The following is a 24,137-nucleotide window of genomic DNA, read 5'->3' on the forward strand; positions in this document are numbered from 1 at the left end:
AATGGATCTAACAAGGATAACGTATGATTTCATTTCCCAGATAACGCACTACTCTTCATGAGTAAAGACTTATGTGCTTTAATAAAGTAGCTGGAAATAGATGCAATTACATATAATGACACATTGCTCTACTCTCTTCAAAGCAAAACTTCTCAAAAGACCTGTCTATACTCGTTTACTTCCCATTCTCTCTTCATCCCTTTCTTAGCCTTTTCCCCCCAACTGTCCGCCTGAACTGCTCTTGTCACGCGGATCAGCAGCCACTACTGCCAAGTTTTACAGTTATTTCATTCTCCCTCTGCTGCCACCTCCGAGCTACAATCTTTGGCAGATCGCTCCCTCTTTCTTTCACACTGGCCTTTCCTCAGGGCCGCCATGACCTCCGATTCTTCCCGGTTTCTGTCTCTCTGTCTCACAGGGTGTCTAGATAGTAGGATGCTTTGGACCAAGTCCTGGGCGTACTCTTTCCCATTCCCCATCCATGCCAAGTCTTATTCATCCCCTCCTTAAACAGCATCAGCGAGCACTGTTGGTTCTGCGTTCAGAGAATATCTCAAATCCGTTCATTTCTTTCCTTTTCTGCAGGCTGCTCTTTAGTCTCAGGCAGTGCTGGGACACCTGGGTTTGCTTCCTACCTGTCTTCCTCCTTTTCCACTTTTGTCCTCTATTATCCATTCTCCAAATAGTATCTGGAGTTATTAAAAACAAACTAAAATGTTTAGCCATACAGGATCCAGAGTCATTAAACAAAAAGCAAACAGTCACTGCCTTGCATGAAACTCTTCTGGGAGGCTTCCTGTGGTGCGTAGAATAACCTACATTATTTCACCATAGTCTCGGCCCTGCTTACCGTGGCTGCTGCCCACTTGCTCAGCACACACAACTGAGCTTGCCTTATACACAAGCGCAGGCTTTTCCACATGCTCATCTTCTACTTTTTCCTCTCCTCATTTTGGCTATTGAGGTTCATTCATTTAGGTCATTTGGGTTCCTCTAGATGGGATAGTACCTCTTTAGTGACATTCCATAACTGCTTTGTCTTCCCCCACCTTACCCAGCAGTCACTCTGTACTCCTATATTCTGTTTTATTTTCCTCACATCATGTGTCGTTGTCTGAAATTATTGATTTACTTATATGTTGTCTGTCTTCCCCTCTAGATTGTGTGTTCCCAGAGGGCAGGAAAGTCTGCTTTGCTCTTCACCTTTTAGAGCGCTACCTGGCACATGGCAGGGGCTCAATAAGTCCCGTTGATTGAATGAAGAAAGAGATTTCTCTTTAAATTACTTAGTAATAGGATCTTTTTTAAAATTTTTATTTCCTCCCCTTCTCAGATATAAAATGTGAAAGATTAATGTACTTTGTAACTGTCTGTCAAGTAAAAGAGAATACCAGATACACTCAAATCGAGAAAAGTTTATTCTTTATTTTAAAAGAGGTATTAGAGGGGCCAGACCGGTGGCGCAAGTGGTTAAGTGCGCGCGCTCTGCTGCAGCGGCCCGGGGTTCGCCGGTTCGGATCTCAGGCGGGCACCGATGCATCGCTTGGCAAGCCATGCTGTGGCAGCATCCCATATAAAGTGGAGGAAGATGGGCATGGATGTTAGCTCAGGGCCAGTCTTCCTCAGCAAAAAAAGAGGAGGATTGGCAGATGTTAGCACAGGGCTGATCTTCCTCACAAAAAAAAAAAAGGAAACAAAAAGAGATATTAGAAACATCAGTACTTTAAAGTTTGGGAGACAATTACTTTGATCGCAGATTAGGATTTTTGACATATCGTGGCCCTTAGAATCTGGAATACAGTGTAGGACAACTCAAGTGCAGCCCATGTTGTGTGATACTCAGCTATTGAAGATGATTTTAAAATATGTAAAATTAAGCATGTTAATCTGAGACTCTCTCTCCACATTCACAGGATGTGATCCCTGTTCATTACTACCTAATATCTCCACCAACAAAGACTAAGAATGGCAACAAAGATAAAGAAAAAGATTCAGAAAAAGAGAAGGATTTAAAAGAAGAGTTTACTGAAGCATTACGAGATCTTAAAATTCAATGGATGACAAAGTAAGTTTTTAATGGATTTTAATCCTCTAAGTGTTTACTTTTATTTTCCAATTACAGCAATGTTATGTGTATATGCCTAGGCTATATTCAAAAATGTTAACAGTAGATGGTAGGGTTATAGATGCTTTTAAATCTTCTTGTAATTCTTTTTAATTCCCTTTTGTGATAAGAATTTTTTTTAATTTTAATCACTTTTTCTGATTTTGTCTTGGAAGAGAATTTTATTGGAAGGCATAAAGAAGAAAATAAAAATCACTTTTTGCCCACTCTCTGAATATAATCATTTATCCTATTATTATGTCTCTATTTATACATGTAGCGGTGTGAATGATATTATGTCCTAGTTTTCCAGTTACTATTTGGTTATGAGCATTTCCTGTGTCATTTAATAGTCCTTTAAAATACCATTTTTAATTACTGTGTAGTATATGATCCTATGGCAGAAATAGAACCTATTTAAATACAGTCATGAGCCTCATAGCAATATTTCAGTCAGTGATGGGCTGCATATATGTCGGTGATCCCGTAAGATGAGTACCATAGAGCCTAGGTGTGCAGTAGACTGTACCATCTGGGTTTGTGTAAGTGCACTCTATGATGTTCACTCAACAATGAAGTTGCCTATTGACACATTTCTCAGAACATATTCCCATCGTTAAGCAACGTGTGACCGTACTCTATTTGACATACAAGTTTATAGCTTTTCTCTGTCATGCTGTGATGGACGTTTTTATACATATAAATTTTTTTTTTAATTTCCGTCAGATAGCATCTTAAAAGTATGATTACTGAATCAGAAATATTAATTTTTAAAAATCATCTTGATATGTTTGCCAGATTGCTTTCTAGATGAATATAATGATTTATACTCCAGCCAGTGGTGTACGAGGGAGCCTGTTTCGCTCCCTATCTTTGCCAGCAGTGAGCCAAACAATTAAAAATAAAGCCTTAAGAAAAGGCATTGTTGCTGTCTTAAATTGCGTTTACTTGTTATTAAATTTGAGCTTTTTTAATGTTATTTCTTTCTTACATAGCTTCTGTCAGTTGAACGTGTTCTTTACCCATTTTTCTATTGGGGCATCAGCTTTTTCTTTTAACTTTTTTACATAAAAGATATTAATGCTTTGCTATGCTTGTCTCGGATATTTTCCCCCAGCTTATCCTTTGACTTTCAGCTCATTCTATGTAGTCAGATATATTGCTTTTTCCATTTGTGTCTTGCAGTATTTCTTTGACCACTGATTTTCTGTACGAGTCCTCATTAGCTGAATATTTATGCGCCCTTGCAGTCATGAGGTATTGTAGAGAACAGATGTCATCTTATTGTGAAAATAACTCCCAAGAATTAACTTTTATCATGTCAGTCCACATTCAAACCTACCTGTCTACTTAAAACTAGATTGTATCTGCACCAGAAGTCAAAGTCTTTGAGTCAGTCTCTGGCTGAATGTAGGATGTTATAAACAGCTGGAAATACAAGGTAGATCCTTCCAAGTGCAGTTGCGGAGACTGACTTCCGATGTGACAGTCTGAAGGGCCCCATGAACCTGCTCCCCAGGAAACTAGTGAGAATTCTTTTTTAAAAAACAACCTTTTAAAACCTCTGGAAATGATCCCAAGGGCATACAGCAAATGAAGAAACATCTATTCAAGAATATCTACAAAAATTCAGTAAGAAAAGTGAGAATCTGTGGTATTTGAGCCCAGACCATTTGCAGCCAGGAACGCGGAGCTCCCCTTCCCCGCAGCTCCCAGTCAGAGGAGCAGGATGGCAGCACGTCTCCTCCAACCCCGTTGCTGAGGCTGAGTTCTGGGCGATTCCATCGAGGGCTGGGGGCTCCCTCCTCCTGCTCAGCCCTACTTGTGAAGCTGAGGGAATGGGTTGGGTGCGGCACTGCCAAGAACACTGAGGCCGGATCGTCCCCGCCCGGCTCACCAAGCAGTGGTTTCATGCCAGGTGAGGCAAGCCAGGAAGACCTTAGGCTGCTGCCGCGACCCCACCATATAATCAGGAAGAGTTAATATAGTTTCATTCAACTTCTCCATCTGGGAACATGGAATAACTCCTCATTCATTCAAAACTTCAAATTTTTCAGAAAAGTTTAAATTTTTCTTCTTATAGATCTTAGACATTCCAAATCCTTTAATCTTTCTTGCTATTTTTGAACGTTTTCTTCCTTTTTATAAATCTAGACATAGCTGGTATGTAGGAAAGCTATTGATGCTTTTATCTGACCATCTTATAGAACTCTTAATTGAAATAATTTTCAGTTTGATTTTTTTTTTGTTTTCTAGGTAGGCATATTTATGCTACTTGCAAATAATGATAATCTTTGTCAATAATTATACTTATATTTCATATTGACTGGAACTTCAAAACAATGTTAAATAATAGGAAAGACAGAAATTGTTTTCTTTCTAAAAGAAATGAAATAATGAATGTTTCTCTCTTTCTTATATGTGTAGGCTGGATTCTAGTGACATTTATAATGAATTGAAAGAAACATGTCCTAACTATCTTCCTCTGTACGTTGCACGGCTTCATCAGTTGGATGCTGAAAAGGTTGGGCGTGTTCATTTTTAATATGAATATCTTATTTTGTTTGTAATACTAGATAAGGTTTATATTTTGAATAAGGGTGCAACCTTATATTTGTCTTCTGTTCTTGCTGACTGAAAACATGTTTCCTGAAGTTGAACGTTCTGTTAAGCTCTTTTCATTAAGCTAGTTACAGGAACTGGCCATTACTAGGAGTTCAGTTTAGTATTCTTGCTCACATTTTTTGTCAGTGGGAGGAGGAGTAGATAAGATACCCTAAGGATTGCTTTTCAGACCTTAACCTAAAGAGCAAGGAGCTGAAGGCAGTGGTTCTGGCCTGTTGCAAATATAAACACCTTCAGTAAATGAAGAACCCCTCCTTTGCATTAACTTTGTTAATGATTCTCGTTTTTAAGAATAAGCCATAGTTCCAAACTGTTTTTACCATGGACTGGTTCTCTTGAGTAATCATGGCAGTAGGAAAATAATCAGTTAAAACTTACCAAGGATTTAGAGTGAACTGGAAGATGTTGAACTAGAACTAGAAATTGTCTGAACTTTAACAAGAGAGAAGCAAATTGCTGAGAAAACCACAAACACCATGGTAATCATAGTTGGTTATATTCTTATCTACTCTCATCTTTTTGTTTTTAATAATAAATTAGAAAGAATTTGTTTCATCAGCTAGTGCTTTTTTTACTTCTGTTTTCATGTGATGTGGAACTGGAGTAACATAGCTGATCACGTTTCTAAAATTTTTTCTTAAAATACTCAGAAAAGGAGGTGCCTTTGTAGAAAGCACTTTACATTTTTATGAACTTTATGTCTTGCTTACTCTCCTCATTTAACACCACAGTGGGGAATGTAAATTAGGTGTTTTCCTGTCTGAGCACGGGATTTCTAGAGATGCTGACAGTTAAAAGATCACACTGGGAGACAGCACAGGGCCCCTGGGCTGCAAGTAGACCGCATGGTCCCTCACACTGGACTCACAACTCTCATGGTTGAGACGACAGAAAGGAAAATGCTTTGGTGTACTCATGAATACATCATTTTTTTCTTATATCTTCCTTTTTTTCTCCCCAGGAACGAATGAAAAGACTTAATGAAATTGTTGAAGCTGCGAATGCTGTTATTTCTCATATAGATCAGACGGCCCTGGCCATTTATGTTGCGATGAAGACTGACCCCAGGCCTGACGCAGCTGCTATAAAAAAGTACCTACCCAGTAAATAATCTTTCTTGCATCTCATTTCTTAGTTACTTTTTTAAATTACTGAGAATAGTCTTCTTTTCTGATATTTGTTATATCCTTATAATTGGAGTTATCAATATTTGGATACTCTATCCTTCGATATTTTGTAATAATTTTCTTCAGTCGTTTAAGATTAAACAAAAGAAGAGTAGTTTGCCTTCTCTACCGCCAGGTGCTGTCGTGGTGGAGGGATTTGAGTGGCTGTGATCAAGCAGTCCAGCCACTTGGGGATTTGTGTGAATTGGACGTATGGAGAAGGCAAACACATTGCACCCTAGAAAATTAATTTTTAAACCATTTATTGACCAATAGCATGAAAAAACCCAAATTTAGTTTCTAATGCCTGAGAAATAAAATTAAATTAAAACCATTATCTAGCAACTTCAGTTTTATGGAAGTGGCTTTACAATATTACTTGGGGAGAAGGGAAGCGGCGAGCTTATAGTTTAGCCTTAACCAATACCCTGATGCGGTATGTAGAACAGAGGGGCCTCTGGGTTTATGAATGAGTGATGAGATTCCTTCCACGTGAGAGTGTGGTTTGTACATGTTGGTGTGATGGTCCAGCGACTCCGTGAACTCTTACCATCTCATGAGAACTCGCCCAGTATTAGCTTTTCCTCTGTCAGTTTGGTTTATTTTCAACCGAGGGAGTCATTAACTTACAAGGGTAGAAATATCCTCCTCTTATAGTTGTTATAACTAATAAACCAAAACTGTTCAGGCTGCCTGAAGGTACTATAATTTCCCTTAAAGATTCCATCTGCTTTTTGTCAGAATATTTTTTTCTATATAAAATCCTTGATTCCAAACTGCTAGAACTCTTGGCATTACCTTGTTTATACTGATATTATACGTCTTATGAATCTTACAAGCAGGAGTTTTCAACCTGTTTATTCAAAATAGGTATTGGCCGTTATCAGCACCCTTTCACACTTTCCAAAAGAACAGAATCAAAACATTGCTCTTTTGTTGTTAATGATAGTAATAGTGGAAAGCATAGCCACCATTTATGAAGTGCCACTTACGTACAAGGGATTATTTGGGACATTTTCAATACATTATTTCATTTAAATTTAGTCTTCTAAATAACATGCAAAGTAGAGGCATTTTTATCTTATGTTTATAGAAGAGGAAACTGAAGCTCAGAGAGGTTAAATGACTTGCCTAAGGTGACACGCTGGGCAGTGGGGTAGCCAGGATTCAAACCAGGATCTGTCCCAGCCTGTCCCTTTCGTTTCTTGATAAGCAGCTCCTTCCATTTTACCCCATCTTGAGAAGATTAGCATGCTTCATTTTTTTCTCACAGAAGAACATAGAGCATCAGCCCCACTCTGCCCATTCCCCTGTCATTGCTTTCCTTTCTGTGTCGGGGTGAGGAGACGCCCTTCTCCAAGGCTGCCCCTTCTGCCTAAACGCTGCGTCCTCCCCACTCCGTTTCCTTCACAGCTGCACTCCGCTGACCAGCCCTCTTTCCTTCGGGCATCTTCGCCTCAGCCTGTAGTTATGTGCAAACACCTCTGTCTCCTGTGAGGCCCCCGGTTTATTGCAGGAGTATCTACACTGCACTTCTCCTTCCTTAATACCAGGCAATGCTAATCCTGTTGCAGGAGGAATCTGGCCTTGATCACTAGTGATAACCTAACTGCCAAAAACAGTGGCCCGTCCGAGCTTCCTCGACCTGGCTGCAGCATCTGCCATTAGCTGTGCCCTGTGCTTTCTAGCAGCTGTTATTTCTTACAGTTTGTGAAGATAATATAATTCCTCAAATTCGGGTGTATATGAAATAACGTATGGCTCATTTTAGAGCTTCAGTAAATATTAAGGTACATTTATCCCCGCTTCTGTTTTGGCCTTCTTTTCTAAAGTTTACCATCCATCTAGGAAACTTGATTCTAGGCTCAGGCGAGCCAGAAGTGCAAGATCAGTTGTGTTTTCAGTCTTATTAGTCTTTTCTTTCTCACTGTTTTCATCTCAAACACTGACTCCTGTGGCTATCAAAAATAATAATAAAATAGGGTCCTGGCTTTAAGATAACAGCTGTAGAGACTTTCAGATAATCCTGAGATAAAGGAGCTGTAAAACATTGTAAAAATGCTAAGAGTGAAGTAGTTTAGGTTTTTGGCAACGTGGGATCAGTTTGTCCACCCTTGTAATTAAGGTATTTGCCCCAGGCCTTCTGCCAGACCAAGTGGGCCCAGACAGGCTGTGCCAGGCAGCGGATCCTGGCCAGGCCTGAGATACCGGGCTCCCCACGGGAGGAGCTCTCAGGAAATAGTTCATTGTTCTTGTAGGTTTATCTGTGGGGAAAAAAGCGGCAGTTCGGCATTGACTTCTTGTTTCCATGCGAAACTGCTTTCATTTAAATCACTCCTGTCAAAAATTATAAGATAGCCATTTTGTTATCTTAAAAATGATATTAACCTTTTTGTAGGTGACCCAATAATCAAGTTTCACTTAAATTTAAGCTGCAGTTTCCTCATTTAGGCCATTAAAGTATATGATTCAAGTTGCTTCCTGAAATGTAGCTATTACCACCTTGATTGGTACCTACCTAAACCTAATTCAAAAATGTTTACTGTGAACTGGCCCCGTGGCTTAGCGGTTAAGTGCGCGCGCTCGGCTACTGGCGGCCCGGGTTCGGATCCCGGGCGCGCACCGACGCACTGCTTCTCCAGCCATGCTGAGGCCGCATCCCACATACAGCAACTAGAAGGATGTGCAACTATGACATACAACTATCTACTGGGGCTTTGGGGAGAAAAAGGGAAAAAAAAAAAGGAGGAGGATTGGCAATAGATGTTAGCTCAGAGCCGGTCTTCCTCAGCAAAAAGAGGAGGATTAGCATGGATGTTAGCTCAGGGCTGATCTTCCTCACAAAAAAAAAAAAAATGTTTATTGAGCAAACACGTAAACATGTAAAAAAATGAACAAGACACTCTCTACTCTTAGAAAACATATGATCTAGTACAGAAGATGAAATTGCCAGATAGGATGTGAAGAAGAGATATAATAAATTTTAAATTGTGAAAGCCTGTAGGAAGGACAGCTGACTTTCTTTCGAGTGGGGAAAGCCTCATGGATTAATGAGGTATAAATCTGAGCAGGTCAGTTGTAAGTTAGAAGAGGATAGGAAAGAAATGGTCCAGGTATGTGGAATTTAGGTTATTGGATCCGAGAATGCTAAAATAGAGAGAGAGCTTCTAGGTAGTATAACTAGGACCGGCAAGTACAGCAACGCATGTCGCCCCAGCTTGCCTTCTGAATTGTCCTTGCAGCCCTTCTCGGGGCAGCTAGGACCAGTCGGGCAGTGCTGCCAGGGATGCTAAAACCTGCCAAATCTGCCTGGCCGATCCAATTCTGTCCAGGGCCCCTGTTCTCCTTCACAAAATGGGGACAGTAATTGTGCCTGACTTCTAGGGTTGCTGTGAGGCATAAATGAAGTACTGCGAAGACATCTCAGATGGCACCCGGCCTCTAAAAGGGGGAGTGCTCAGTAGATGAGAAGCTGTGCAGATGCCCCTCAACCTGTAAATCCATTTGTTCTGAAGTCCAAAGTAACCATCGGTCCCCAGACACATTTCCATGAAAAGAGAGTAAGAGTTGATTCTTTTAAGCTTTGAAATTCTTTGCTGATACACTCTTAGGCATCTTTTAGCCATAATTTCCTCTACGTCACAAATATATTAAGGTTGGTAACTTTGTTGGGTTGTTTTGGGGTTCCCCCCCCCCATTTTGTTAATTGTCTTTCATACTAGTTATTGATGATTTTATAGTCCTAGCAGATTTCATATGTTGCTCGTTTCACTCTTGGTCGTTCAGAATCCTTCTTAACTGTTAGACAGTTTGTCGTTCCGTATCTGAGTGCCTCAGGGTCATTTTCTCAGCACGTGTAATCCTCATTGTCTCCACACTTATGTGACGGGAGTTGGGCAGAATGCCTCAGATAAGCAAGCATCCTGGAGGCGAACACTGTGTCCTGGAGTGCAGGTCCTTGTATTTCATTCAGCAGTGAGTTACTGAGTGTGCGTTCTGTGCCAGGCATTGTTCTAGGCACTTGGAACACATCAGAAGAAAACAAAGATGCCTGCCCTGGAGCAAGGCAGTTTGCCCTAGTGATTAAGAGCACGGAGTCCACAGCCAGACTGCCAAGCTCTGAACCCTGGATCTGCCGCTTCCTGACTGTGGCCCTTGAACAGATCGCTGAATCTCTTTGTGCCTCAGTTTCCTCCTTTGCCAAATAGTATCTTACCCATAGAGTTGTTTTGAGTATAGTTGAGTTAACATGTTAAAATGCTAAAACAGTTGCTAGCATGTTCAGAGTAAGCATTATATTTGTTTGCTCTCTTTTTACACGAAAGTTCATGACTGGAAGAACCTCTGTACGTCTGTACATACACGTAGACAACTATGTAGAAATTGCTATTTGTAAGAAATCTAAACACTTAAAATATATTGTTCTGATTGAGAGTTATGTAGCTGACAGAATTTAGAACCAAATAATCTTTCGGCTCTATTGCTTATGGCATTCTGTTTCAACCAGGTACCGCTGTCCTAACTCATTTAACGTATATGTATAATATCGTGGCTCATTTGCTGTTTATTAACCGTGAATCTTATTTGATGTACAGTACACGTGTATACACATGGCTATACAATATTTATGCATTGTAAGTCTTAGAAGAATGCATGAGTTTAATTTCAGATAAGGCTGTATTTTTAAAGAAATTTTGCTGATTTGTGAAATGCTTTTTGATTTGGACAGTGACATGGACAAACAAAAATCCACCCTCGTAGATGCCCTTTGTAGAAAAGGCTGTGCCCTGGCCGACCATCTTCTTCACGCACAAGAGCAGGATGGGGCTGTTTCAAGTGATGCAGAAGGGAGAGAGGAGGAAGGAGAAAGTACTCTGGACTCTCTGGCGGAGACCTTTTGGGAAACTACAAAATGGACTGATCTTTTTGACAATAAGGTAACTTTGTCTCTGGTTTTCACACAGTTCTTGGTGGTGACTTAACAGATGCCTCTTGTGCCCCATTGACCGGCCAGAAGAGGAAGAGAGGAAATGGAAGGAGGCTCAGCTGGGCTCTGAGGAAGACAGACCTCATATTTAGCGAGACCTCGTATTTGTCTTACCTGTTTTAAAACCATTTTACCATTATTTTATCTGTCTGCAAAGCGGCTGTTTAGCCACACTAATTTGAAAAACAATTTGAGAATGTATGTAGTGGTCTTTTGGTTAAACCAGTTATGTGTGAACCTTAAATTGAGAACATCTTATAGAAACTGTCTTCATGCCTTCCCACATCTATTGGTGTGCTGATTTGGTGGGAATGGAGAAGGAGGTATTGTGGTTAGTTTAGATATTAGTTATTTTCCTCAAAACTCTTTAACTTCTGAATAACTATCATCTTGATTTGTAGCTGATCAGTTTTAAAAGCCAGTTTAGAAAAAGTAACATTGATGAACTTTTTGGATTTTGATTATAAAAAATTCCTTTTAGCTCTCTACTGTAATTCTTACAGTAGAGATTATATAACTACAAGTTTTTGTCAATCTTCCTTTCTTCTGAAGATAAAGAAAAATAAAGTGAATGAAATCAGTGGAATTCTCACTCAGCGCAAGCGGTTGTTTTATTTTAGTGGACAGATGCTTGTTTTCAGGATTAACTATGCTAATTTGTAGTAAAGAACTATGGGACTAGGAGAAAAATTCTTTCTATCCTATAGCTTCAGGTTGTCCCACCACAGTACAGTAGTGCAAATATAGAAGGAGCTCAGTTATATTCAGGAAACTGGAGGAGTCAGTGTTGCACCAGAGGGTAAGACTTTGGACCTGAAATCAGACTCCTTCGTCTACCCCTTTTATCTGTGTGATGTTAGGCAAGTGACTGAATTCAGTGCCTCAGTTTCTTATCTGCTGAATGAGAATGGTGACACTACCTACCCCGGCTTTATGAGTGAGTGTTTAGTACATGGGGGGACCTCAACGGTGTTTGCTGTTGTTACTAACCGGCAGTTATCACGTGTCTGCTGTGTGCCAGACACTGTGCTTGCTGCTGGCAGAAGATGAGCAAGAACCCGGTCCAACAGCAAGTCGATAAACATTGATGAACTTCATAATCACACTGTTATAAATCATTCTCTTGCTGCCGCAGTACTGCTGTGTCGGGCCACGCATGGCGTCACCTGTCTGTTTACTAGGTTTATAGCAACCACTGCTGAACACTTTGCTTGGCTCTTGACTACGCGTTAAATGTGACAGGATTCCCTTCTTTGAGGACATTCTCCGCATTCTGAAAGTGGAGACCCAAAATATAAATAAATGGTTCCAAATATATTTGACAGATGCAGTAATTAAAGGTACAAAACTTGTACAAAAGGAAGTAGTTGAAAGTTACATGTTTATATAATCTGATACATTTTTACTTTTGTCCTCTTTTGCAATTTTGATAATTTATAGTGACTCTTCATAGTTTTGTACTTCTGTCCTAGTTTGCATTTTTTTAATTGTTTATGTTATTAGCTCTGCTTTCTCTTGCATAAAGAGATGTTTTGGTATGGATTCTAACAGCTAGTGATTTATCATCATAATTTTCTTCCCCCAGATAAATGATCTGTTCTATGAAATACCCAGCTCTTTTGAAGATGTTAATTGTTTTAAAAGTTTTTAAAATTTACTTGATGTAACATGTTCATCTTAAAGGCTACACTTGTGTTAAAGCCTTAATTCTTTCATTATTAAAGCTATATGCCTTAAAATGTAAATATTTCATAGATAAGCTTTATCCTGTTTTATATTATAGGTTTTGACATTTGCATACAAGCATGCATTAGTAAATAAAATGTATGGGAGAGGCCTTAAATTTGCAACTAAACTTGTGGAAGAAAAACCAACAAAAGAAAACTGGAAAAATTGTATTCAAGTAAGTGATATTTAAATTGTCACTGTTGAGTATCACTTCAGTATTGCATAGTGACAAGATAGCTGAAACACGTTATGGTAGTGGTATACCAATACTGACTTTATCATGACTAATCAGTACTCTAATTAACATAATGTAAACTGTAAAATAAGTGCATGAGATAGTCAGTAAGCTATGTAAATTTTTAAAACATTTTTTATTCCTGTCCAGAAAAACCTATATTTAGCCTCAGGTGTTTTCAACATAGGCAAAAATGCATCATGAATTTTGTAGAGTGAAAAAATAAAGTTTTCCTTTCTGAAGGAAACTAATTCCTTTTAAATACATGTTGGCTCATTTCTAAAATGGTTGAACTTTAGAGTTTATGTTTGATTTTATTCTTCGTTTAAGGTGATAGATCATTTTGTTATTTTACCATATATTATATGCAGAGAAATTATATGGTTCAGCTTTCCATACAAGTTAATTGTCAAGTGTAAAAACTTATCGAATTCAACAGAAATTATTTGAGCCTCGTCTTGTTTTTGTACACGCATGATTGGTTTAGGCCTAAAGGATAGATGGAGGTTGGGGAATGTTGGTCTTACCAAATGCAGCCAAGGGTCAGGTCTCTATACTGAAGGTGTTCCTTGGATGTAAAACTGACCAGTAGGTTCCTGTGGAAATTTTTTGTAATTAGAGTAAACTGTAGGTTATCTTTACTCTTAGACTTTTTCTCTGTGCCTTCATCAGTCAGTCCAGATTGTAAGACATTTTAAATTAGCACCTTCAGATCTGTTAATGGGTTCAGAGAACTCTTTCTGGAATTAATTGTTACTGTGTCTAGTGTGATTCTCATCACAGCGGTTGTAATCTGGCAGGTCTTGTATTTGTGAGCCAATGATCACCCAGACATTCACATCAGGAGATGTTTTATAACTTGTCTCCTCTCTGCTCTGCTTCCCTACTGTCTGTTCTCCACCCAGCAGCCGGAAAAGATGGCTTTAGACACCTACCGGTGAATCTCCATCACATTTGGAGTAACATCCAAATTCCTCAGTGTGGCCCGTACAGCCCCATGTGGTCTGGCTCCTGCCTTCCTCTCCAGCCATGTCTCATATCACACCTCCCCTTTTGCTCTGCTTCTGCCGCACCAGCCCCCTCTCGGCTTGGCTAAAAGAGCCACGCCCTTTCCCACCTGAGGACCTAACTATTCCAGCTGTATGGAAAGCTCTGCTCCAGATTTGCAGAGTAGATTTTCTTCTGGTCATTTAGATTTCAACTTAAATGTCACCTCCTCAGAGATCCCTTTCTTGACCATCTCACTTCCCAGTCACTCTGTACTACGTCAAGTTCTACTTACTGTATAACTGATATATATCTTAATTTTTTACTTATTTATTCATCTATTTATTGATTTGCTTATTATTTGGTTTTCCTGAATAGAACATAAATTTCCTGAAAGTGGAAAGTGAGTTTGTTCAGTGCTGTTTTCTCGATGCCTAGAACAGTGTTGGACCTACATAGGCCCTCAGAAAAAGTGAATGAAAGGAAACTAGGCTGGTAGGAAGGAAGGGAGCAAGTGAGTTAAATTGGGAGGAAGGAAGACAGACAGAAAGGTTAGGAGGAAGGAGGGCAAGAAGGAAGGTTGGCAGGGACGGTGATGACCGACAGGGCGGGTCGGGTGGTGGGGAGGTTGGTTGATGTGTGGATAGTAAGGAAGAGTGGTTGGTGGGAAGGAAGGTGGGTGGGTAGGTGATGGTGGGTTGGGTGGAAGGAGAGATTTACATGCTACTACTTTATTATTACTAAATATTTAATTCAGAATTTGCCCTAAAGATTGAGCTTGAAAAATCTGTTCTTTCCTTCAATAATGTATCATTGTGTCTTGTTATAGCTGATGAAGCTGCTTGGATGGACCCACTGCGCATCTTTTACTGAAAACTGGCTCCCCATCATGTATCCTCCTGATTATTGTGTATTCTAAAATAGGAACCAAGACTTTAAATTTTAAAAAAGAAAGTTTTATAGTGAATGGATATACAAACAAATTTGTGGCATTTTTAGTCTAATGCATGTTTTCATCTGCTATCAAATACCAATTATTAAAATGATGTGTATTTATCAGAGAATTCGCTGGCGTGTGGCTTAATACATGTAAACCTAGACCTCTGACATCACAGTGTTTTCTTAATGCCTCACGTTGCTGGCCCCGGGCTGTGCCCCGCCTGCCAGCACCAAGGACTTGCAGTTGGGTTGCAACTATTACATGCATGATAGGTTTTAAACCGTAACTTTTAACGGCAAACCTGTAAAATTCTATTTTTTATTTTATAAATGAACAGGGTTTTAACATGCTTGACTTTAATTTTTTCAATTGTATGAAGGCCTTAAAAAAGCTACATTAAGCGTAGCTAAAATTATTTATTGGACTAAAAAGTAACAACTTCATTTCCAGATTTTTTTTTTTTGGCAAATGTGTACATTCAATTCAAGGGAAAAAATAAAACCGGCACAAATAAATGCGTGGCCATTGCTGGAGCATAACTGCTTCCATAAATCTTCGTCTTGGAGTTATTTCAGGCCAATCATTTTTAACATCCTCTTGACGTGCAGAGCATCAGAATGAACTTATTGATAATACATGTATAAGTGCCAGACAGCTAAATCTTTATCAGGTATTGTAAAGATACACATACAGTATGTTTATTAAAGTTGAAATAATGTAAACACGTGAATAAATGTGCAAAACCAAGATCACAGTACACCATATGCACTCTGATACCTTAATTTTTTTATAAATAATAAAAGTGAATATTGAAGCTTCTTAAAGGTGGTCTTAATTTTTCATAAATAAAATTTGGGGTTACAACAGAAATAACATATTAAATCCATAGATGAAAAATTCAACATGAGGTAATTTATTTTATAATGTTTCTTATAGGCTTACAATTGTTTAAATATATTTCCAATTCTTATTACATGATTAACTTCTGTGTGTAACTTTTTATTATTTTTATCTTTCTGGCTACTAGCTTCTCTCAGCATTCCTCCATAAAATAAACAGACACACGTAGACAATATTAAAAAGCCTCTACTCGTAGCAAACATGTTTGTGTGTATGGTTTTTAAATCGTGTTCCCTTAGAATTCACTAGTGCAAAAGACCTACTGGTAATTTTGTCTAGTCATTTATAACTGGTTTTTGGGTAATTGACCCCTTGGTCTCATGAAAACATTAGAGCCTGTATGAGAAAATACACATGCATGTAAGCATTTTGCACACAGTTTCTGAGCCCTCTAGAGTCTAAAGTCCATTCGTGAACAGCCATGTGCATGTTCCCTCACAAACACACGTCTTTTCACCTACACATGTACAGATCACCATATATTCAGGTTCAGTCCAATAAGGAAATTGAGAGGCTCAGAAAGGGCAGGGTGACTTCCCAAGGTCATACTGCTGATTGACTGACTGACTGATTAATTACAGAACTGTTTTACAACCCAGGTTTTGCCCTTCCTAGTAAGTATTGCTTGCTTGCAGAGCCTCAAGGTCAGCCAGGGGTGAGAGTTTGGGTCCTTCTTGGGTGTTTCCCGAGGATGTGTGCAGCCCTACGACGTGCGTGGCCTTCTAGATACCCAGGAATATGTCAGAGCTCTCAAAGCCCCTATGAACATCTCATTTTCCAGCATTTTCTTTTAAGCTTTTTGATTAGTCCCAATTGTTATGGGCCATCTCAGGCAGCCACAAAATTACGTAATTGCCTGTAATTATCAGGACAAACACCCCCTGGGAAAAGGCCTCTTGGTGTGCGAGATCTGAGTCCTGTTAAATAAAGATGGCGTTGCACATGGGGTCTTCCAGGGAACAACCAGACAAATGAGATGAGGACAGTTCTCTGGGAATGGAGCCCCGCCCTATCAACCCCCTCCAGGAGATGCCAGACTGCTGGTGTTCAAGGCTTCCGTGGACATGGGTTGGGGACGGCCATTGAAAACATCACGAAGTGCTCTGCTGTGACTGCGATTCAGCCATTTCACGTGAGTGAACACGCCTCAGATTGCTACCTGCCTCTGGTTCATTTCCAGAGATCTGAAAAAGTTGCTTCTGACCGCTTTTCCAGCTCTCCCATTGCTTCAGTGGAGGAGAGTTCTCCTCCTCTCTCACTCCAGTTCTCGATGGTGCTTGTTCACTGAGGAAAGGGCCCACCGTTTTCACTGATGTCACACTTTTTCTTTCTTTAGCACATGAATTTAGTATCCAATTTTAATGTAATTTTAAGGTTAGAAACTTCCTAGTAATAATTTACTTTGAAGTGCTCCCTTCTGAGTTATGTCAAGATACAATAAATTCTAGGATCCTTCAAATATGACAGATTTTGACAAAATCATCGTCATTCCTAAGGTCCTGAATTTCTCACCTTATCCCTCAGGTTTTGGTCTTTTTGTTGTATTCTTTAATTTGAAGGAGAAATTAAGCCCATGGTGGGTTTTTGGATATACTCTTTTTCGAGAAAGTTGTTGAGTTCCGGGTACAATAAGCAGTGGGGCCCTCCCCACAGGCCCGGTTACCCACAGCCTGACAGTCTGTGATGCTGTGAGTGCTGAGTTCACAGTCCAGCCTCACTGGTGGTGAAAAGCAGACAAGTGAGGTCTGTGTCTGCAGGCGGAGGTAGTGAATAGTGGAGGTTCAGTACAACACGCACGTTGACAGGCAAGTTTTTTGTTAAAAAGGCTCCATAAGCCACTTCTGGTTCTCTCTGGTAACAAGAATTTCTGTCTGTAATCACTACTTCCCTCTTCCCATGGGGCTCAAGTCTTTCTCAGAAATAAAATTTTAGAATGATGATGAAGTTTGCTATGGAAGTTAGAGATGCATCCACAGACTGGCAAAATCTGCTCTAAACTGATTCCTAGAAAGACCGGTGCCATCAGTGGACCCGAGGTGAGTGAGGCCCTGAGCTGCGGGCAGTTGCAAGGCGGCCTCGTCAGCCTCTGCTTTTTGTCTTGATCACTCTGTGCCCCCGCGGTGACAACTGGACACGAATGAGGTCCAGCAGAAGGTGTCCTCAGTAAAATCGTTACTGTTTCTGTGTGATTGGGTTAATACAGGAGGGAAAATGGTGCTTGAAAAAGTCAGGGAGAGTTTTCCAGTTTCTGGTAATGGCGGCCAATGTTTGCACCACACCCCCTGAAAACAACAGAATCAGCCAGGTAAAAATCACTTCATAAAGATCATTAGAGATGGCTCAGGGTGTGTGCTTGGGCCCTAGTCCCATGGCCCCTTTCCAATGACGGGAGGCAGCTCCCAATTGTACTGGAAGGAGTTCTGCCATCGTGGAAGTTCTCACTCCTCCCTTAGTAGCTGCTCCCCAGGATAGCTTCCCTTTGCCCTGAAGAGCGCCGCCTGGTCCTCCTCTGAGGCACAACAAATCTAAAACCTCTCCCTCCTGCTCGGACCCTCTTGTCCCCTCCTCACCTGCCCCCAGCTCTGATGATGAAATGCCCTGAGACCTGACGGCTGGATGGCCCAGCCCGGTCTCTGCTCTCTAATTCTGGCTCAGGCGCTGATGCCAGATCACTTGACCCTGTGATTTTCATCAAGAAAATTAAGGTGGTGTGTTCAGTGTGTCTGTTCCAAGTCAAAAGTCATTTAATTTAACCGTCGTTTCCTCTGCAGTGTTTCATTCTCTGTACTTTCAATGGCCCAGCATTAAAATTATGTCTTTGCCTTTCCCCGTAGGATGTAAGTCAGACATGTGCGTAGCGTAGAGAGATGGAGAGGAGGGATCCTTTTCATTCCCCCGCTCTTCAAAAAAACTCTTGAATAAAGAGAACTAAGGAATAGAAAGTAAGAAATAAGCTCTGAACTTTATTAGTGTGAACATAGTTAACAAGAGGAGAAAACTGCATTAGTAATAATTGAAAAAGGAAAGTAGGAAAGACGAGGAAGGTGAAGTATGGCCCTAACACAAAGGCTTGGGGGTGTGCCACCAGCAGGCCCCGCCTTCAGAGCCCCGGGGCAGCGGGTCAGGGTGTGAAGGGGCACTGTCTGCCTCTGCCTCCACCGTGCCAGCCAGCCAGCCGGCTGCACCCTACTCCATGAAGCTATTGTTTTCTTTTCAGTAGAACCCCTGCTTTTGTGAGAGGATTTCAAAGAATTAACAAGCAAGGGTGTAGTTTATTCAAGCCATGTCCTCTCAACAGTCAAACATGAATAACTAACAGTTCCAGTACCAAGGCCAGATGTCACGGTTTTCACTACGCAGGTGGGACTGCCTGCATTTCCAGTCATATAACCAAATTCCTTCTAGAATCTGACCGTGCCAGATCATATCCAAAATGTGGCTAGAATACAAAGCAACTGGAAATGTCTTTCATTTTATGTATGATGTTAAAAGTTATTATCATATGCCTCAGTGATTCTGTGTACCAAGCTACCTCAAAACTCAGTGGTTTCCAACAAGGATCATTTCTTTTCCCTCCCAGTGTAACTTGGCTGGAGTTTGATGTAAGCTGGGCTTGGCCTGGATGGTCCCCAGCTGGAGTCACTGAAATGTACAATCTACAGCAAGAACAGAGGATAGAGGGACAGATGAAAGGATACCCTGGTGATGCAGGCAACATAGTGCATCAGGCGGAGATGCTACAGGACAGACAGCTCTGCTTCTTCAACAAGTAAATGGCAAAAGGAAAAAGCAAGATGGAGGAAGAGCGTGTAGAATAACAGAGACTTAGAGACATGCCAGTCAATCATTTAATCAAACTTGTGGACCTTATGTGAGTCCTGATGCAAACAAGCTCTAAAAATAAATGTCATGACATTTATGAGACAATCGGAAATTGAAACACTGATTTTTTTTAAATGTGTTATTTAATATAAAAATTTTATACTATATAAAATAATTATATTTTTAGATGTGATAATAGTATTATGGTTATGTGTCTTATATAGACATGAACAGAGTATACAGAAGGAAGGATACGTCTGTTCTTTGCTTCCAATTAATTCAGGAGCCGAGAGATCGGTGGAGGTATCGATGAAACAAGATTTGCCATGCGGTGAAAATTCATATGGGGATGAGGGTTCATCATACTTTCATCTACTTATTTAAACAGCATTATTGAGCTATCGTTGCCATACAATGAGCTGCACATATTTAAATTTTCTTTTTTTGTGTGTGAGGAAGATCGGCCCTGAGCTAACATCTGCCAATCCTCCTCTTTTTGCTGAGGAAGACTGGCCCTGGGCTAACATCCATGCCCATCTTCCTCCACTTTATATGGGACGCTGCCACAGCATGGCTTGACAAGCGGTGCGTTGGTGCACACCCGGGATCCGAACCGGCGAACCCCGGGCCGCCGCAGCAGAGCACACGCACTTAACCGCTTGTGCCACTGGGCCGGCCCCTAAATTTTCTACTTTTTATATATTTATATATATTTAAATTTTTCTATAATAAAAGTTTAAAAACAAAGATTCTTTATAACAACAATCAATCAGGCTTTTCTAAAAGGGCAGACCTCTATCCATTTAGAAAATAAGCATCTGAGCATCGTTATCTCTCTGTCCTGTGAATGTGAAAGCAATCCATTTGTAAGTCTAGGAAGAGATTTAGGGGCAGGTCCCATTGCTATAATTTTCTTAACAGATTTCTCTACGCTGTGTACTTGAAAGAGATTTGAAAGAGAATTTGCGAAACATTTGGGACAAACCATGAGATTTTTTTAAAACAGCTTTATTTCATTTTATTGAGGTATAATTTACATACCATAAAATTCGCCAATTTTAAGTGTCCAGTTCAACGTCTGCAGTGCAGCCATCAACACAATCTCGTTTTAGAACATTTCCATGGGCTGAAGAAGTTCTCTCATCCCCATTTGTAGTCATCTCCACTCCCACCCTTAACCCCAGACAACCAATGATCTGCTTTCTATCCATACAAGTCTGACTTTTCTAGAAATTTCATATAAATGGAATCAGACAACATGTAACCTTATGTCTTTTCACTTAGTGTAATGTTCTTGAATCTCTCCCATGTTGTTGTGTGTGTCAGTTATTCATTCCTTTTTATTTCTGAGTAATATTCCCTTGTGTGATGTACCACGTTTTTTTTACCATTCACCAGTTGATGGACATTTGGGTTGTTTATATTTGAGGCTATTATGAATAATGCTGTGATGAATATTCATTTATAAGTCTTTTTGTGTGGGCATATGTTTTCATTTATCTTGGGTAGATACATAGGAATGAAATTGCTGAGTTTTTTTTTTTTTAACATTTTAAGAAACCAGTAGTCTGTTTTCCAAAGTGGCTGTACCATTTTACATTCCCACTAGCAACGTGTGAGAGGTGCAGATTTTGTACCTCCTCATCAACACTTGGTACTGTCCCCTTTTTAACTTTGGCCATTCTAGTGGTTGTATAAAAGTATCTCATTGTGGTTTTAATTTATATTTCCCTAATGAATAACGAGCTTATTAGACATTTGTATATCATCTTTAGTAAAGTTTCTTTTCAAATGTTTTTACCCATTTTTTCAATTGGGTTGTCTATCTTCTTATTGAGTTGTAAAAGTTCTTATATATTTTGGATAAAAGTCCTTTATCAGATACATATTTTGCAAATGTTTTCCTCCAGTATGTTTCTTAATGTTGTCTTTTGAAGGGCAAAAGTTTTTAATTTTGATAAGGTCCAATTCAACATTCTTTTATTTATGAGTTATGTTTTGGTGTCTCTATCTAAAATATCTTTGTCTAACCCAAAGTAACAAAGATTTTATCCTATGTTTTTTCTAGAAGTTTTACAGTTATTATAGCTTTAACTTTTATTTAGGTCTATGATCCATTTCAATTTAACTTTCATGTATAGTAGGAGGGAAGGTTCAAAGGTTCGTGGTTTTGCATATGGATAATCAGTTGTTCTAGCACACTGGTTTAAAAGGCTGTACTTTCCTCCATTGAATCACCTTGGCTCTTTTGTCTAAAATCAATAAACCACACGTGTGGGCTGACTTCTGGACTCTATTCCATTGCCGTCTATGTCTATCCTTATGCTGATATCAACTGATGTGATTACTGAGCTGTGTACTAACCAGTGTTTTCTAGATTGACTTGTCTTTTCCACCCTTGCTCACATGAGACAGAGAAGCAGCAGCAAGTAGAATTGGGTGGAATAATCTGGAATCACCAGGTGAACATCTGTGCTTGCTACACATGATCTGGATATAAAAGATATCCTGCCCTTCCCACAACTTTTCTTCTGCTTTTAGGGGCCTGAGCATGTAAGTTCCATATCCTAAGGGAGGGCATTTCTATAAGCATGTTTGTTTTCTTTCTCTTTGCTTAAGAAAAGGAAATTAAGGCTTTTGTCTTGGCCAAGAATTTTTTTCTTTTTTTTGGTGGTGGTAGGGGACATAATTTCCTCTGCTTATTTTTTTAAGTATTAGTTTCAAAATCTTGGACGTAGAATTTTACTGTATAGATCTTGCTGTTAGTTGATGAACACACTGCTATTCACTATAAAAGAGAGGAAATTTTCATCTCCATCCAGAGAGATTGAAGAGCATTTCAAAACACTGATCACCAAATACCTTAGAGACTCAAATTCTAATAGGCAATATCAATAAAGGAGAAAAATAGAGGCAACTGAATCTTTGGAATTATGTCTAGAATGCTCATTTGGCCTTTAAATTTATAGCTACTTATGTTAATTGGTTTACAGTTGGCTTTAAAGTTTACTTTAAGAAATACCAATGTGTGTGTGTGTATTAAGAAATACCAATGTGTATTAGTATTAGCAACTAATACTAATTGCTGTCTCAATTATTACATCTTTTATATACCTCTTGATTTCTTGTAAAGCAAAACTTCCCACCAGGTTCTTCTTCAAGAGTGCTTTGAATCTTCTTAGACTTTTCATTTTTATATAATTTTAGAATCAGCTTGACAAGATTCACAAGAGAGATTACATGTGACCGCACATAATCTGTTGATCAAGTTGGAGAAAACCGACATCTTTAAAATGTCTTCCAATGCACAAACTTGGGATGTCTCTCCATTTACTTAAGTTCTCTTCATTTTGTCTCAATACTGCTACAAATTTGTGTATATCTTGCATCTTTTGTTAGATTTATCCTGAGTATTTAATACTGCTATTGTAAGTGATATCTTTATTTAAATTTCATTTTCTAACTATTTGTGGTTAGAATTTATAAAACCATTGATCTCTATATATTGACATTTGGCAACCTTGCTAAACTCCTATAAATTCCAATAATTCCATTGTAGATTATCCACAGCTCCAGTGTCAGCAAACTATGGCCTCCAGGCCAGATCAACCCACAGCCTGTTTTTACAGGGTCTGCAAGCTAAAACTGGTTCTTGCACTTTCATAAATCATTGTAAAAAAAAAATTCTGCAGAAACAATATGTGGCCTGTAAAGCCTAAAATGTCTCTTATCTGGCCATTTGCAGAAAAAACTTGCTGACCTTGTCGTACCAAAACAATTATATCATCCATGAATTGTGTCACTTTTATTTCTTCCATTCTGAATTTGCATGTTTTATTTCTTTCCTTTCCTTTACTACATTGGCTAAAATCTCTAGTATATATTGAGAAATGGTGGTAGTTGGAATTTTTCATTTTTTCCCTATCTCAAAGGAGAAGCTTTTAACATTTTATAATTGTGATTTTGGGGGGTTTTTTTTGTAGACTTCCTCTATCAGAACAAACAAAAACTCCGTTCTTTCCTGCTTTTCCAAGAATTTTAATTGTAGTTGAAAGTTGTAAAAAAAGCAGACAATCCAGAAATCTAACTTGAAATGATCCTAGGCAATTGACACGAGAGTATTTGTAGAGTAAATTCTCTTGAAAAGTTCCTAAGACGACATGCATTTCCTCATTTCCAGTATTGTGTCTGTATTTTTCACATTTCATGAGTGTTCAGCCTGTAACTGTTTTCTGTCCCCTCCCTTTGCCATGGTTAAAATCAGTGTAAGTAACTTCTCCAAATTGAGACAGAAACACTCTGTCAGGCTCAGTCGCAAAAAGCATGTCACAAAAGTATGTGGACAAGTTTAAAACTGCTCTACAGCAGAAATAACAGGGAATCCACTTGTTTATTAACATATTCTTGTAAAATTTATGAAACTTTTGGAAGCCAACAAAGTTACTTTTATGTTTTCATGTTATTCTTTGTGGCTATTTAAAGCTCAAGTAGGTTAGTTTAGAAAGCTGCTGCAATACGAAGTTATGTCTATTCTAGGTATACAAGTTATTTTTATGCACTGCGTTCTCAATCTTATAAGCCTTTTATTGACAATGCAATTTCTAACACTGCTTAAAAGACACAGTAATGTTTTGAAAGGCATT

General features: G+C 39.3%; 1 protein-coding gene across 5 annotated transcripts in view; it reads left to right on the forward strand.

Annotated features, from left to right (window-relative positions):
- Positions 1 to 15,590, forward strand: part of TPP2 (tripeptidyl peptidase 2) — a 72,520-nt gene extending 56,930 nt beyond the window's left edge. For 2 of the 5 annotated variants that reach the window (XM_058548444.1, XM_058548445.1), the window contains 7 exons: positions 1,914 to 2,065; positions 3,290 to 3,361; positions 4,532 to 4,628; positions 5,691 to 5,821; positions 10,625 to 10,832; positions 12,666 to 12,785; positions 14,662 to 15,590. In XM_058548444.1, coding sequence (XP_058404427.1) covers positions 1,914 to 2,065; positions 3,290 to 3,361; positions 4,532 to 4,628; positions 5,691 to 5,821; positions 10,625 to 10,832; positions 12,666 to 12,785; positions 14,662 to 14,751 — 870 coding nt within the window. In that variant the 3' untranslated portion in view covers positions 14,752 to 15,590. Of the gene's footprint in view, positions 1 to 1,913; positions 2,066 to 3,289; positions 3,362 to 4,531; positions 4,629 to 5,690; positions 5,833 to 10,624; positions 10,833 to 12,665; positions 12,786 to 14,661 lie in introns of those variants that run through there. The other 3 variants (XM_058548446.1, XM_058548447.1, XM_058548448.1) reach the window with 2 other exon arrangements.
- Positions 15,591 to 24,137: the final 8,547 nt, after the last annotated feature.

The sequence above is a fragment of the Diceros bicornis genome, chromosome 9 (genome assembly GCF_020826845.1).
Source record: "Diceros bicornis minor isolate mBicDic1 chromosome 9, mDicBic1.mat.cur, whole genome shotgun sequence".
Classification (NCBI taxonomy): Eukaryota; Metazoa; Chordata; class Mammalia; order Perissodactyla; family Rhinocerotidae; genus Diceros; species Diceros bicornis.